Source organism: Saccoglossus kowalevskii, chromosome 2, assembly GCF_978046115.1.
Source record: "Saccoglossus kowalevskii chromosome 2, keSacKowa6.1, whole genome shotgun sequence".
In the NCBI taxonomy this organism is placed as follows: Eukaryota; Metazoa; Hemichordata; class Enteropneusta; family Harrimaniidae; genus Saccoglossus; species Saccoglossus kowalevskii.
In genome coordinates this window covers 11,588,260-11,606,330 of record NC_140642.1, presented here as the reverse complement: position 1 = coordinate 11,606,330, position 18,071 = coordinate 11,588,260, and the positions used below count along the sequence as shown (strand labels likewise).

Below are 18,071 nucleotides of genomic sequence, written 5' to 3'. Positions count from 1 at the left end.
TACATCAAGTTCTCTCAATCGTAGTATTCCATGTGATGTACACCTAATATGCCAAAAATGTTGCTGAACGATTTGAACTGAATAAAAATAGCAGACGAAAATTTGTTTACAAAATAAAAATACTTCGGTTGCCAATGAAAACCGGTAAAAAACAAGCAATATGTTTTCGGCTGTTATCATGGAAGGGACATGAACGTGAAGCTAACGTCTGTTTATAACTAAAACCGGGCACCTTATACGAGGTTCGCAAAATAACATGGCAGTCATTAGAAGTCACTTTATTTTATTGTTAGGACGTATTCAGCCGTTAAATGTATTATTTCCAACCGTTTTGCGATAGTATTTTCTAGATTGGAGGCAGCATTTACATTTTATTCAAAGTTCAAAGCTGCGTTGGGATTCCGTTGACAGTGGTAACAATGTCGGCGCCGGTGATCTCTTACCAGTGCGCAACGTAGCCACAATAAAAGGCATGATCATTTGGGCACTGCTATTACAAGACTTTGGCTGTTGCCATGGTAGCGGTGGGTCAGGATTGTTTTTCCAATTAGTGATGGTACGACCTGCCTGTCAAGTATGAACCGTGACAAAATCAGCCAAGCCAAAAAAAAATCACAGAAGAGTTAAAAAGCCATTCCTGCTGAACAGTTACTCTAACTTCGGGGTCAACTTTCTCATTAATGAAAACAGATATCAAAATTTCAAATAGTAACTTTTTGCCCACACTCAAGCCGAGTACAATGAGCTATTTCTGAGGTGTTGTATCACAGGGAGTTGGACAAACTTATGTATTTTAATAAATTATTGAATAATAAAATGTTATATAACTTTTCTTTTACCCCTCTCCCCTTCCTGGTATCTATTTCAAGTATTTTTGTCAGGTTCAAATCGTTCACCAGCATTTTTGGCATGTTAGATGTACATCACATAGAATACTAGGATTGGGAGAACTTAATGTTTGTTGACCACCTGGAATCTGAGTTTTATAAATCTTGAAGGGCTCTCGGAAGATCCACCCGCTGCCTGGACCCGCAGTAAAATCTCCGATTAATATGGAGCCGCAACCATCAACATCGATATACCATGAGGTTTCTGTTGGCGACGTTGCGGCGTTACTCAGTTCCAAATAAAGATTACCAACGCCAAATTAGCAAAATTTAACCGGTAACCAAGACTCAGTCCATCCACGACAAGCAAGCAACATCACAAACGAGGTTGTAGTGTGCAGCTCACGAGTCAGCGACGACCGATTTCAACGAAAGTCATTCCGTCAGTGAAGTACTGCAGTTGCACGGCATGTTTGCCAATGCACAGATCTGTGGAGGAACTTTTAACTTCAACATCAACCGTGTATCGTAGTCGCCCAGTTTAAGTTCTGGTTCTGTCGTGGTCCCAACTAAAGGGCGACAGTCGTCGTGTCGCGTCCTGTTCGATATGGGACTCATAGCGACGTATACAACGCGTGTAAAATACATTGTTTATTTACATGAAATTCGAACACGCGCTGCGCTACGACCACCGCGCTTAAACATCCACGAGTTATTTATTCGGACAATGACTTAAATTAGACGTCTGATTATTTTATTTTCACACGTACAGCGACACGCGTTCTACACTGACAAGCGTTGCTAGGTCGCAGCACTGTCTTGGAGCATATTAATGGGCAATTGGGTTCCCCGATCTAAATTTCTATCCCGGTTTGTTGCACGTTCTTTTTTTAATATGAAATAATCAAATATGGGACATGTGTATAATAACAGAACCCCACACCCTCCCCGTGGCTTCGCTCGTGAAAGTACGGCAGCAGGATACACCGCATCACTTGTGAAAATAACTTCCATACGCAATGAAAGCCACGGGGAGGGTATCTGTCATAATACTTCATTATCACTGAAAACATTTTTCCCCTGACATAAATTCCAGTGAATATGCCATTTCCCTCATACTCTATTGAGACACAGCGCAGTGAAAATTGGATTCACATGTAATGCTTGAAAACATGTCAGAAAAAATAAATTAAGTGAAATTCTACGTGACTTCATAATAGTTGGAAATGAACACATTACACCCGACCCTACCACTCTATATACAATGGAAACTACACCCCAAAACATCCTTTCACCCACAGTTACTACCATGTTTCACCAGTGTATTCTATTTGACGTCAGGAGAAATTGAAATAAACAAATTAATTATAATTTCAGCCTCTAGTTGACCACTGATTAAATAAACTACCTCGTCTTTATGTCAACTTGCAGTTATTCGTTGCCTACACCAGTGACTTCAAAATATATGTTTCAATCCCAGGAATTTCACTCGCTGTTAATTGCATGGGAGTGGCAGTCTTTAATGAATTTCTATTGTCATGTCAATTTCTTGCGATTACTCGAACATTAAGCTGTAACCACATACCGCCTAGGTGCTGTAATTAAATCCTGGTGTAAGCACCATATGAACTATGAACAATGCATGTGAAGCCAGCTGTGGGGTATATTCAATCCTATAGATTTCTCATTGTTTGGTAACTATTTGCTGCAAATGCAACAAAAATCATATAAAAAATATTACCCACACAGTATTCTACAGGTTACTTGTATCTTTTAGTGACTGAATCATGGCTTGTGGTTTGAATGAATTGTGCAGTTTCTATTGCTTGTAAAGCTTGTCATAATTACTCAAAATTGTTCTTTTTCATTCATTTTCAAAAAGTCAGGTTTTTTTATATGATATCTAAAACATTAAGATTGCAAAAACATTAAAAGGAAACAAAACAACAAGGACAGTTGTTTTCCATTTGTTTTGTATAAACAAGAGAGTGTAAATTCAGTATGAATGCCAGTTTGAATTTTTACCTCTGTGGTGATAAGAAATGCTTTTATCTGCATACATGAATAAATATGTGACATGTGATCAATTCTGAGTCATTTTGTATGGCAATGAAACCCAGTATTGCCATCAAACTATCCTGAATGTCAATCCCCAGGGGCGGACATCCAGACATTTTCTCCGCCTGGCAACCCTCGCGGTGAAAACAAAGGCCAAAACTGACAGAAAACATTGAGACTCCCCTGAACAGTGTAACAAGATTAGCCCTACGAGTGCAACATATATAAATTTGGTTGTTCAGGATTACTTCAAAGTTGAGTTTGTGTTGTTTTCTCGTATTTTCACCGGCTCGACCGGCGTTCCACAGCAGCGTGGAATGTCTTGTGACGTAGCTCCGCACCCGAGGATAGTTCGAACAGTATCAATCTGATTATGAAATAAGATCATAGTTCTCATTTTTTTTAAAATATATTTTCAGTTATTCATTTTTATCATACACTTTTTTTACTTGAATTTATTATTTACTAGTATTTTATTTATTTATTTGCTGACAGTTTTTTGAAAATCTTGGAAATCGTGAAAGCCTGTTTTATACCCGATATTTAGGGCATTTCGCAGCACATACCAGTTGTTTTTATCGCCAGAATTCATTCATAGATCTCAAATTTCATGTACGGGGTGATAAAAGCCAGACCTCTGCTCCTCCTTAAGTACATGTAATACAAAATACAATTACAATTACAAAATAATAAAAATGTATAGTAAAAATAAAATAAAATATATAAAATAATATTAAATACATCAGATTTGAATAAGATTGGACCAATACTGGACCAGCAGTGAGGTAGAAATTAACCAGTAACCGGTGAAGATGATCTCCTATTTTGAATAAAATACAAGGTAGTTTGACACTTTTTAGCAGCGGAAATTAAAAGATATATAACAGACAAAGGTTTTATTTGGACCACCTACATTTTCATTTTCCTCGTGTACTTGAAAACAAAACTACGTAACTGGAACAGTACTGAACCATAATGCAGGCCTTGAAAAATAGCTCTCCTAAAAGCACTGAGAAATAATTTTCTGTGTATTAGGACATTTTCTTAGGAGATTATGGTTAAAGGCTGTTGATTAAATTCAGTCAAAATGTTACTATGTTACTCATGGAACCATAAATACATTGATGGCCCAAGAAATAAGTTAAAATCAGGAGATAAATGTTCTGAAAAATGTGTTGATGGAACAGCGTTCTTGTATGCAAATGAGATGACACGCTAAAAAGCCCTGAATACAGATCCACATATCAGCAAAATGGATTCATGGGACAAATAAAACATCAAATCTGTGATGTCAGTTTTTAAATTGCTAATTTTTTTTCAGTGGTGTATGATATTTGTACCTGTATGCAAATCCCACCAAGGACTGTTTGTACTGTAAAATACTTTATTTTAGCTGGAATTAATTGTCGTTGAAAAGATTTTTGGGGTTTTTTGTATGGAATTTAATTTTACTGATTTTTGACGAGTTGAATGTAAAATATAGGAAAAACGGTATATTCGCTGGATTTTATTTTCACTGAATCAAATTTATTTGACAGTAACACTTGTAATGTATTTCACAGGTGATGTATTACTAGTTGGTACCAAGCAAGGTCATCTTCTTGTCTATAGCATCAAATCAGCTTCAGGTAAGATGTCACTTTGTGTTCATTTTTTTGGCTGCTTTTGATGATATAGTTCTCTCTCAGAAGAGAAATTTTGGCAACAAAAAATTAGTTTCAATGGTTGCTCCGATAAAATTCAGGAGGTTCCATTTAAAACATTCTGTGTACACCTAGGGCAATTCAAGTAAAATTAGTTTGTATCGATAGTCATGATATTAACACACACTTTGTGGCAGAGTACATCACAGTCCTTCTATAGACTGATCTAGAAACAGTAATTGTTTGAGATAAGAATTACTTCAAACTATACAATGCTCTGCGAGGGCATCAGTCAGTGTAGCATGAAGTTGGATTAATGTTAAGTTATTATGGGAAATACACATTACTACATTTTAACAGTATACACAACTATTACAGTAATGTAACCAATTCTACCATTTCTTTAGGCGATGAGAGATTTGCAGTGAACCTTTTAAGATCTAACAAATCTTTTGCTAAAAAGCCAATACAACAATTAACCTGTGTTCCCGAATTCCAAATACTTATATCTTTATCAGGTAAGTCTTATCATTTTCTTTCTTGAGATACTACTGTAATTATCTTTGCTGTACAATTTTAAAATTACTGTAGAATACTTTATTTTCGCGTGGAATTTATTTTCGCTATTTTCGCTGAAGGGATGATTCCGTGAAAATAAAATCCAGCGAATATACTTTTTTTTCCTATATTTCACATTAAACTCATGAAAAATCAGTGAAAATAAATTCCAAGCAAAACGCCCAAAAAGCCTTTTCAGCGAAAATTAATTCCAGCGAAAATAAAGTATTCCACAGTATTGCACATCCTTAGTGATCCTGATGTATGGTGCTTGAATCAATTATGAAACTAAATATATAGAAAATATTTTATAGACAAATTTTGGGTTTCTCATTCTTTTAGTCTGCCTGGTCTTACTCATGCATGATTAATATTGTAGATCAATTTGAAAATACTTTTGGTAAAAAAAAAATATTTTCTGTCTTTAAATGAATTGTTTTTTTTTTATAATTTGCCAGACAATGTTATCAGTGTCCATGATCTGACTGGGTATTCTCACATTACTGCTCTCAACAAGACAAGAGGTGCCACGTTGTTTGCTGTTGATCTTCAGGTAAATTTGACAATTTAGTGGATTATATCCAGGCAGTTCAATGTAATAAATCCAAGTAAATATTTACATTGGAATAATAGGATATCAAATTTGTGACCTTGCGAGTATATTTCTAGTGTTATTAGGGGCCCAAGCCCAAAGGGCGAGGCCCCTATTCTTATTGTTCGGTTTTTTCTTCTTTAAACTTCTTCTTCTTTCTTCCGTAACTTTTTTCGTCAAGCCGTTTGAGAAAACAGCTGAACGGAATGGTCTGATAATGCTCTATACTGATAGTCCCTAATGTGAACTGGTGCAACATGCTTTCAGAATTTTGATTGGTCAATTAGTTTGGCAGCCATATTGGCTTGAAATAAAACCGGAAGTGGCTGTTTGACCACTTTCTGAGGGTCTAGGCGTCTAGATTTTTTTATGGTATATAGTACAACTCATGTGTAATAAATATCAGCAATAAAAACTTTAGCGGTCATGTGACTTTTCCCGCCATTTTGTTTTTCCTAAAAACGGCAAAAAACACTTAAAAATCTTCTTCTTCAGAACCACCAAGTAGAATGCTCTCATATGTAGTATTTAGCTTCTATATATGAATCCCATTTATGTTTGAACATTTTTTTACGATTGGTCATGTGGTTTGGCCACCATTTTGGATTTCTTCTAAACAGGAAGTAGTTTTTTACTCTGGCAACACTTGAGGGATTATTTTCAATTTTGCTTCATGGCATCAGTGTATCAAACCCTTTCAGAAATCTAAAAAAAAATTCAGATCAGTCACATGGTTTGGCCGCCATTTTGGATTTTACGCAAAATTGACAAAAAGTTTGGGTATTTGTTTCTCAGAGACGATTCAACCAATCTACTAGATGTTTTTACATTTACCATGCCTGCCCTTAGCTCCATATGAGAAAAATAATATTATTTTGATCAGTCACATGGTTTGGCCGCCATCTTGGATTTTGGGAAAATAGACATTATGCAACTGCATGTTTTGTATTAGTCTGATTTCTTTCAAATTTTGTATGTGCATTTGTGTCATCAGATGCATCATTTTGCCCCAATAGCACACTGTTTGGCCACGTGGCTGGGCACCCATGGGGTGGGGGCTTCTAACCTCATTAATATGCATAACTGTTATAACTCAAACACTGTCGCAGTTAGGGTGATGAATCCTGTGTTATTATGACAACGTTGAACAAGAGATTTGATTAAAATAACAGATGACCATATATGGTCATATGAACTCATTAATATGCATAACCATTATATCTTAAACACTGTTGCAGTTAGGAAGATGAATCCTGTGTTATTATGACAACAGTGAACAAGAGATTTGATTAAAATAACAGATGACCATATATGGTCATGTAAACTCATTAATATGCATAGCAGTCATATCTGAAACACTGTCGCAGAGCAGGACATGTAACTAGTGTCATTATGAAGACATTGAATGAAAGATGTAACTGACATTAGAAATGGCTATATATGATTATGTAATCTCATTATTGTGCATAAGAACATGGCTCATTATATATCCTGAAAACCATATTTTGATAACCAAACCAGGTAAATACATGGTACGAACTTCATTTCGACCTCATGTTACTGATAATACAAGCTATCTGATTGTCTAACATGTGACCTCAATTATTATGAAACAGAATCTTGTCATGATAGATCAGCTTGGGCCCCGGTGACGCCGCTTGCGGCTTTAATTTTTTATTTGTTTCTATCCAAAGACTTGAAAGAAATGAAAATGACTACACTCTTTTAATAAATCTGATATTGTAGTGTCACTCATGAGATATTATTTATAGAAAGATATTTTATTTGACACAAAATTTAGTATGAATGAAAAAAAAAAACATACAATAAATCAATGGTCAAGAAAAACAAACAAAAGATAGACTAAACTAAAGTTTAGAAATAAAATCAATAAATTTCCCCACGGAAGTGACAATAAAGCATTGTATTTTTTAGTGCCTTGTGAGCAGTTAAATTTCTAAAGATTTTAGGTTTTACTGCTCCAGACCCAAAAAAATTGTATTTTGTTTTGTATCAATACAAATATGGCACTGTTAAACTTTTCACCACCAGTTTCTTCTTTTCATCAGTAGTCCAGTTTATAGTCTGCAATTTCTTTCAGAAGATTGGGACAAAAATAGCAAAATTTTTTGTATAAAAACTAAAAATTGCCTAAAATTTTGTCTGTTGACTCCAAAATTGAGGTTCATAAGGTTAACAAAAACACTCAATGAGTATGATTTTCTGTACTCGTATATGGTCAGGAAGAAAAAGTCTTATTCCTTTTATCATTTTAATTGAAGTGTTGTTTTTTTGTTTTGTTTTTGTCTGACATAGCAAATAAATTATATATATTACCAGTAGAGGTGGAACTTAGTATAGCTTCATGTACGCTGAAAACACAAATATTGTAACAATAAATTCCACAAGGTACTAGATTTAAAATTTAATATTAGTTATTTATGTTTTAGTCCTTACTTTCTCGCTCTGAATCTATTCTGTTTTTTATGGTTTTTCAGAAAGAAAAATCTCTGAGTGGGGGTTGTACATATAAACTTAGAATGTGTGTAGCTGTGAAGCGGAAACTACAGTTATTTTATTGGCAGAATAGGGATTTTCATGAACTGCAGGTTAGTCTTGTTTTCTGCTTGAAATACTGTAAAATACTTTATTTTAGCTGGATTTAATTTTTGCTGTATAGACTTTTTTGGTGATTTGTATGGAATTTATTTTCACTGATTTGTGACAAGTTGAACTGTGAAATGACTGTAGAGGGGAGTATACTGTATACAATACTGAAGTTATCCATGCATATAAATATAGGAAAAAAGGTATATTCACTGGATTTTATTTTCACTGAATCATTCCTTCAGCGAAATTATCGAAAATAAAGTATATGATTGCTTACGTTTTTATTATCATACCTTTTCAGTCTGACCTAGGTGTGCCGGATGTTCCCAAATCAATGTCGTGGTGTGTCAATTCATTGTGTGTTGGTTTTAAACGAGATTATTTTCTGATTAAAGTAAGTTTAAGTCTATTTATGAATTACATGATCAATTTTTGTTTTTTATGGCTTGAACTTATTAAGCAAGCTTTTTTATTTATGTTTGGCTAAATGTTGCAATGCATTCCATACTACCGATAATAGAGGGTGCAATTTCATACATAATAGGGGTGCATATTTATTCAAGAAATAGTACGGGAATCATATATTATACATGTATGTTGCACAATTTCAGAGAGATCCTGTAAAAATATGGCGTAGTATCATAGGTACAGACCTGTCAAACAGGGTGTATATTTTATACAAAAAAAAGGACCTAACCTGATGATAACTGCATCACTCTTTTTAATGACCTTTGAACCTTCACTCTCATTGAAATAAAACATAACATATTACTTGATGCTACATTTACATTTTTTATTTTACCACTAGCTTGATGGTGGTTTAAAAGAACTCTTTCCGACTGGCAAACAATTAGAACCCACAGTTACCAGACTAGCCGAGGACAAACTTGCTCTAGGACGGGATGAAATGAGTATATTTATTGACTCTGAGGGCGCTCCAACACAGAAATATGCTCTGACGTGGAATGACATTCCCATCATTATTGGTGAGTTAAGTTCAGCGTGTTTTTGACGTCACTGTGAAAATTGTGTTTATGTTTTTAACCGTGTATTGCTGTAATCTGAAATATGACATCGTAATTCAAATTGTCCATTTCGCAATCACTGTTTTGATGTCAGAACTGGATGCGTCTTGTTATTATTATTTGCAGAGTATGATGCGCCGTACATGATAGCTGTCCTACCAAGATACGTCGAGATACGTACAATAGAACCCAGGTTGTTAGTACAAAGCATTGACTTACAGAAACCAAGATTTATTACGCTGGGAAGGTACGGAAATACTAACATTTGTTGGTTTTTATCTTTGCAGGTGTGAGATGTAGCAAGCCTCTTTTATCATTTGATGTATTATGAAATGTATACTGAATGAATATCATTTCCTCTAATTACAACGGGGACTATGTCATTATAAGTGACTTGTTATGCAGATGTACAATCTGATTCTAAAAATAGGATTCCAGGGCTATTTTTATTTTATTCTTTTTTTTTAAATATGTATTTAATTATTTATTTTTCACATATTTTATTTTTTAATTTATTTGTTGGTGTTCTTTAAAGTTTGGTGATCGCAAATGCTCACTTTATTAAATAAAAAAATACTTGTGCTTAGATTTAAATCAGATTGAAGTGATCATGTCTTGCTGACATGGAACCATTGACTGTAGAAACTGATGTGAGATATTATAGCGCCCTCTTTAGTTCTAGATTATATTTTCTGACTTGGCCAATTTACGGCCATTTTGTTTTGAAGAATGCTATTCTCACATACTTAGACTGATTGCAATCAAATTTGACACAGAAGATACACATGTCACATATATTGACATGTATTCAGTTCAAGTTCAGTTTTAGAATGACTGACTTGTGTCAGTTAATATTGCACAACATGTGTCAAGTATTGTACTGAATTGTATTGTATGTTTTATTTCACCATAAAGTAAATACAATAGGGTACTTGCTAAATACATAATGCTTTATCATTATGGTGTGGAACATGATAAATAGCTCATAATTATAAACTAGTCAAATTATCAGAAATATTCTTCCAAATATTCAAACGTTAGTCAATGACTTGTTTTTTTTTTTTATGTTTTTTTTTTTTTGAAAGTGCAACAAAGACCTGTACACAATGATAAGGTCTAAAAGGGACTAAAAAAAGTACTGGTATTGTTTCTGGTCATATGTGGATCACCAAAAACAGTGCTGGTCATTTTTTTTTTCACTTCTTTTGTCACTGAACAGCATCTAATGTTGATGAATTAAGTCCACCTGCAAAATGTGTGCAAATTGTTTCACCATTATTTTTTTGAAAAAACAATCTGAGCACATTTTGTTTTTTTGTGTGTCCTAACAAAGATAAAACACTCAAAGGGTAACATATCGATTATGTTAACGAATACGCTTCCTAATCAGAAAATACTGTAGTTGCACTTTTACTTTAACTATTATGCATAAAATTATAAATTTATTTATTATTTTATTTTTTTCAGTGGTCATGTATATATAGCATCTAGTCATTTTGTCTGGCGTCTCGTACCAGTGCCTATTACCGTGCAGATTAGAGAATTATTACAGGACAAACAATTTGAATTAGCATTACATTTAGCGGTAGGTATGCTTTTAGATTTCCGAATTTATGTGCTGTTATTGTTTTCCAAACATTTTTGTCTTAAAATGACCAACATATAGATAGGTCTCTGTTGTCCACCAGTGTGATGTGTACAATGAGCTGTTTTTTATCTACGCATTTCAACTGGAGTCTTTTATTGTTTAAACAATAGCCAATGAGAAAATGTGTTGCATGAGGTACATTGCTGTTAAGCTGGCCAATCAGGAAACAGATAATAAAATAACTTGAAATTCATGCAAGAGATAGTAGGTTATTTACGTATGTTATAAAAGAATACTGTTCTGTGTGCGGTAATTTTGAGATGAATACATCATTGAAATGAATCAATACTATCGGGTAGTAAATATAATAACAAAGCATGCCAGTGTAATTTACAGGTTGTTGAGTATGTGGGTAGTAATTTGTTCTATTTATAAAGTATTCATTCATTTATTGCATACTAAAATGTAGTACCATGAATAACATGTGTGTATAATGTTGTTTTTGGTGAGAATTGTCTATGACCAAATGTTTGTAAAATAATGACATAATTACATAATTTTCTCAGTTTAATAGATTTTGGTTTCCAAGTGAAAATTGCATTTATTTTATTTTCTGGGAATTAATTTTTAATTGTTTTTCTATTGGATTAAATTGATGGAATTTGCTTACTTGAAAATGGTTTGTGTTACTATTTCAATAAATACAGAGAATTGTTATATATAGTGACCTCTTGCTCAGTCGCGATTTCGGCTAAGTTGTGGGTAGTTGGATGGTTTCCAAAAATTGACATAGGGACCAGCATCATATTATTACATTGCAACATGTGGTTTTGAACACCATCCACTTCCAGTACAGCAACATCCAACATCCATCCCTTCCTCCTTCCCTCATTAAGGGATGCACCGTACACTGTTAATTAAAGTCCATATCAAAACAGCACTTTCATTGACTGATTCATAGTGCTGTGCCTCACAATTGAAAACACTGTAACTCGGTAGTTTCATGACAGTCACATGTTTGAGATTTACCTCAATTTTTCACTGTTGATTATATGTATATACATTTTTTTTTGTTCCTCAGAGATATATTATAGCGTACATACATATAGCATAACACATTGTTGAAACATTAGATGCTGTATATTTAAATTTTATTCAAATATACAGCATCTAATTAAATAATGATTAAATAAATAAATAAATAAATATGCTGCTTTCAGAATAAAAAAAAAATAACAAAAACAAATATTTATGCTTATTTGTTAATGTGTATTAACATTTATTGTTTACTCGCAGGACATGACAGATGAAGTTGAAGCTGACAAACAGAGAAGAATTCAACATATTCAGAATTTATACGCATTTGATTTATTTTCACAACACAGATTTGAAGAATCCATGCAGATTTTTGGGAAATTAGGCACAGGTACATAATGCTTCCTGGTTTCTGTTTGCTGTCAGTATCAAAAAAAAAACTAAAAAAAAAACTATTGAATAATATCTATTATTGTACATCTGTCACCGTAACGCCATAAGTTACAGTGTGCTGTAATTCTACGGTATTTTACGGGGTATTTTCATCCTGCCATATTAGGAAATGTGTATTCCAAATATGAAATGATTAAGCGCGTAAGCGTCCTCTGATAATAAAAACAAACATGGCTGCCACAAGGGTTTGACCAGACTCCACACAAAGAAGTTCGCTGATTCTGTTCTAAACTTTTTGGATTTCAACATTCCCATGATGTATCCTTAGTAGGAAAAGATGTATAATAATAAAGTTATTACGAGGATACCTCAAAGTATGCACTCGGACAGCACTCTTCGCGTCGGTTGATACTACCGCAGTACTGTCTTCGTACATACTTTGAGGTATATTCGTAATAACCTCATATTAACACATCGCATGACGAAAGGTGGTAATTTGCATTCCACTTTGCAATTCTGTGATGTGTATTTTGTACCTGACCAATACACTATCAAATGTTGAGATTAAGCATGGGAAATAGAAATTAAATGCAGAATATAAATTTAACGCAGGCCTATTAAATTAAACTTGATTTGTGAACTTGTAAACAATAGGTTCTCACTGAGTAAGGAGGCTTTGTTTGCCCTTGAAGGCCAGTTACATTGTAGGCATGTATGTCTGTCTGTCTGTCTGTCTGTCTGTAAACCTCCCCTACTCTTGAACTGGAGTGGGAAAGTGAAGACAGAAGCACATTTTTAAGTATATTTTAATTATGACTAATTATTTGCGAGATTTCCGGTTCCACATTCTGGAGTTTTTTTTTGGTGAAAATGTACAAAAAACTTGCATCTCAATTTTTGTATCCATGCTTTAGCTTCATGATCATTACATCCAAAACTGCTCAACAGATTGCCTGTAGTTATTTGGGTGTAGCTTAATTGAGAACAAAAACAAATAACGAAAAGATTACTTGCAGTCTTTCAGCCTACAGCGTTACAAAAGTCATGTGCTAGGTGACTGAAAGTGTTAAAACAGGGTGTTTCTAATACTGTAAAATACTTAATTTAACTTGAATTAATTTTCACTGAAAAGCCTTTCTGGGTGTTTTGTATGGAATTTATTTTCACTTACGAGTTGAATGTAAAATATAGGAAAAAAGTATATTCGCTGGATTTTATTGTCACTGAATCATTCCTTCAGCGAAAATAGCGAGATGAATTCCAAGCGAAAATAAAGTATTTTACAGTAATCAAAAATTGGCTGTCAGGTAATCCCTTAGACAAACATTGGTAGGGAATATGCACTATCATATTTACCTATATCTAATCTTTCAGGTAATGTATAGGTTGTTCTAGCACCTTAGTAACTTTTAGAATGTCTTGAGTCACAGATCAATTTTAACTTGTTTTCCTCCTGTTTAAATACCAAAATGTAAAGTATTTTTCAATTGGTTTTGTAAAGTAATATTATATTATCTTCTTATGAATTAAAAATAATTTATCTTTATAAAAAATTAATTTATTCCGCAATTTCTCTTACAGATCCAGCGCAAGTTATCGGTCTGTTTCCTGACTTGCTACCTCAAGATTATCGAAACCAGTTAGAATATCCCAGTAAACCTCCAGAGCTGTCTGGATCTGAGCTAGAAAAGGGTTTACTGGGACTCATAGAATATCTAACACATAAGCGTAATGAAATAGTGAAACATATGAGTCAGGAGTTAAGTAACCCAATGGCTATAGTGCAGGGTAGTACGACTATACGATCTAAGAAACAACTAAGTCAAATAGTGGACACAACGTTACTTAAATGTTATTTACAGGTAAGTGTCATGCCTTTGTGCAACGTGTTATTTACTTTGTAACGTATATAGCATTTTAGGTATTTACTGATTGTATTCAATTTTCTGCCAACAAATTATTACCTTCATTATAGAGTGGGGTTACTATTACTTTGTATTTACCCATGATGCAATCAGCTTTCTTGTTCCATCATGTTGATCAAGGCGTGGTTTCCCACAAAAAATAACAGAAAATTGATCTATTTGGTCAAAAACAAGAAAAATAGGTTTTGTTTCTCAACATCGTACCTGTCAGTTTGAAACATGTGCCTCATACAGAACTTTTGGGAGTGGGGGTGGGGAGCTAATTATGTGTTAAACCACCTTTTATATGCCTTAGTTTGTTTTTCAGATTTTATTCAAAATGACTGAACCATATCTCTGACATGCCTTGACTGACTGCAATCAAACTCTGCATGTGTGTTATGCATCATGTCACACATATTGAAATGCATTCTTTTCAAGTTCTGTTTTTCAGAATGGCTGACAAGTGAAGGATTACATTCACCTCTAATTGGTATGAATCATGGGAAATTATAAACATGCACTAGCCACTCCATTTATTTCTACTTACTGTAGAATACTTTATTAGTCCCCGCTCAGACTCCGAAAACGGGGACTTATGTTTTGATCTCTGAAATGTCTGGACCAATCACAATCAAACTTCACACATACATCATGCAAGATATTATACATATGCACATCAATTTGTTTCACGATTTGATTCAAGATGGCCGAATGACGGCCATTTTTGTTCTAAAAATCTTCAAAATCAAACATTTTTCGGCTGTTTACAGATGGATTTTGTTCAAACTTGGTATATACGTCGGACATTGTAGGACCTTGATGCACATTATTTTGTTTTTCAGATAAGATTCAAAATGGCCAACTGGTGGCCATTTTGTTTTAATGAATGTGGTTCTAGTGCCATATCTCTGACTTGCTGTGACTGATTATGTTTAAATTTTAAATATTCATTATATATCATGTCATAGATATATACAGATATACTGGTTTGACGATTCTATTAAAAATGGCCAAATGGCTGTTTATAGATGGATTTTGTTCAAACTTGGTATATACGTTGGACATTATAGGACCTTGATGCACAGCATTTTGTTTTTCAGATAAGATTAAAAATGGCCACTGGCGGCCATTTTGTTTTAATGAATGTGGTTCTAGTGCCATATCTCTGAATTGCTGTGACTGATTATGTTCAAATTTAAATAATCAATATACATCATGTCATTCTATTAAAAATGGCCAAATGGTGGCCATTTTTGTGCTAAAAAATCATCAAATATCAAGCATTTCTGGCATTTATGGATGAATTTTGTTCAAACTTGGTACATACATTAGACATTACGGGTTCCTGATGTTTTAATGAATTGGCTTCTAGAGCCATATCTCTGACATGCTTTGACTGACTATGTTCAAATTTTATATATTCATTATACATGTATTCAAAATGGCTGATTTTGTTTTAATTAATGCTGTTCCAGAGCAATATCTCTCAATACTCGTTTGACGATCAGATACAAATGTCAATCATTTAAATGTTAAACATCATAATCATATTCCTGACATGTTTATATTCCAGCTATATTACTATAAACAAAACTATATATCTTAAATTTGATAACTAACGGGGACTGTGTCATGCATGGCGTGTTTTAGCTGGGATTGATTTTCGCAGAACAGACTTTTGGGGTGTTTTGTTTGGAATTTATATTCACTAATCTTTGATGAGTTGAATGTAAAATATAGGAAATAAGGTGTTTTCGCTAGATTTTATTTTCACTGAATCATTCCATCAGCGAAAACAACATAAATAAATTTCAAGCGAAAAGTATTTTACAGTAATGATGTTTAATTATATTCTGAAGAACTTTCTTGAGTTAACAAAACTTTTTTCTTTCTATTTTTTTATCTGTGTACATATAATCTATAATCATAAACGTGATTTCTCTCAACTCTAGTGTATATGCTACATTTTATAAATGAAATAAATCCAAATTCATGATCAAAAGCAATTTTACCTCAGAGTGGTGTCAGATTAAAAGGATTACATGGAAATATATTGAACCGAGTTTGACTGAGCTAAACTAGATTCAAGTGAGTTAAATTTCACATAAATGTTCTGTTGTCTTGAGCTATACTGTCTTCTGACCATAGCGCCACGTATTTATTCTATTCAGACGAATGACGCTCTTGTAGCCCCGCTGTTGAGACTGAAGGACAACAACTGTCATATTGAAGAGAGCGAGAGGGTTTTAAAGAAACATCAGAAATATAGCGAACTTATAATCCTCTACCAGAAGAAAGGACTCCACAGGAAAGGTATCTAATTTGTTCAATGCTCTTGACACTGTATGTTATGTACCTTTTGTTGCCGGTAATTGCATGTAAAGATTGTATAGGTAGAAGCTCATGTGACGAAAGATTTTGTATTTTGACGAATGATTGGTTGAAATTTTGCCACATAACTAATGTTACATTATCAGTTTTTGGAACTAGATTTTGCTAATTTGGAAGTATGTTTCAAATTCATAGTTATTCCAAAAAAAAAAACATTCACTTGGTTGCATGATATTCACTAGTTTTTAAATTCACTGGTTTGTAAAAAAAAAAATGTGACATCTTATCAACCAACCAAGAAATTTTTTTTTTATATGCATTTTTCAATTGCATGCAATGATATGATACATATAGTGCATTGTCATGGCAACTATATTCAATGTTTGAGACTACCGAACAGGGCTGTGTGACCATCTTTCTATCACCAAGGCATTATGCAAATTTGATATGTTACCAACCAGACTCGGTTTAACACAAGCACCTGCCAAGCTTATCCAAAGTTTTTAGTCATATCTACCAGTGAGTGAATCTTGACCAATGGCTTTGGCCTCCACATTTGGTGTTTGGGTCCCAGGTAGAATTTTAACTTGGGTACCGGTATATTACGTTGTTTTCACAGCATTGGATTTATTACTGAGACAATCACAGAAACCCAACAGTCCACTTAAAGGACATGACAGGACAGTGCAATATTTACAACATCTAGGTAGTGACCACTTTGATCTTATCTCTGACTTTGCATTGTGGGTACTGAAAGCCTATCCCGAAGATGGGTTAAAGGTAAGGGTATTTGCATAATTTAATTGCTTTTTATTTCAGTAAGACTTATTTTCACTCAAAACCCTAATTTTGGGTTAACAGACAATTTATTTGTGATAAATAAATTGCAAAACATTTGGAAAAAGGTATTTTTATGAGTTTTTGCTTATTTGTTTGTTGAATGAGAGTAGTGAAATGACAGTATTCAGCAGTACAACAATTACATATTTGTGTTTATACATAGACCCTCTTTAGAGGGTCTATGGTTTATATTACTTGAAATATTAGACGTATTTATGTTTGTATTATAAATATATGCTTGTCTAAATTTATTATTAATTCTTCATAAAAGCTCATTACTGTCCAATATTTTAAAGTAAGACAAGACCCTCTAAGAAAAAAAACTTACCTTGTGGATTTTTTTAGTGAAATCCAGGGGTCACAAACATAAACACAGTGATGGCTGACTTCCTGTGAAGTGTGTTAGTGTAGTGCTCTACAATAAGTGCATTTTTTACACTTACATAACTGTTCTTATCCAAATGGACTAGTGCTATAGTTACATGAATATATGTTACTTCAAGTCAGAAGTTTTCAGGTTAGTACAGACAATCAAAGACAATCTGTGTGTGATTGAAGTGTTACAACTCTGTCAACTCTGTCATTAGTAAAACAAAGACTGGACAACAAAGGAAAACAAAGATGGCTACTTTAGAGAACAAAGGAAGTCAAGAAGGAAGTCAAG

At 33.7% G+C, this 18,071-nt stretch overlaps 1 protein-coding gene across 1 annotated transcript in view; it reads left to right on the top strand.

Moving 5' to 3' along the window:
* LOC100378848 (vam6/Vps39-like protein) overlaps window positions 1-18,071 on the top strand; it is a 63,700-nt gene that overhangs the window by 4,102 nt on the left and 41,527 nt on the right. Inside the window, exons 2-13 of the mRNA XM_085491297.1 lie at window positions 4,448-4,513; window positions 4,936-5,046; window positions 5,545-5,639; window positions 8,177-8,287; window positions 8,590-8,682; window positions 9,097-9,274; window positions 9,440-9,560; window positions 10,781-10,898; window positions 12,198-12,327; window positions 13,911-14,191; window positions 16,408-16,549; window positions 17,187-17,347. Of these exons, the coding sequence (XP_085347423.1) occupies window positions 4,448-4,513; window positions 4,936-5,046; window positions 5,545-5,639; window positions 8,177-8,287; window positions 8,590-8,682; window positions 9,097-9,274; window positions 9,440-9,560; window positions 10,781-10,898; window positions 12,198-12,327; window positions 13,911-14,191; window positions 16,408-16,549; window positions 17,187-17,347 (1,607 nt within the window). The remainder of the gene's footprint in view (window positions 1-4,447; window positions 4,514-4,935; window positions 5,047-5,544; window positions 5,640-8,176; window positions 8,288-8,589; window positions 8,683-9,096; window positions 9,275-9,439; window positions 9,561-10,780; window positions 10,899-12,197; window positions 12,328-13,910; window positions 14,192-16,407; window positions 16,550-17,186; window positions 17,348-18,071) is intronic.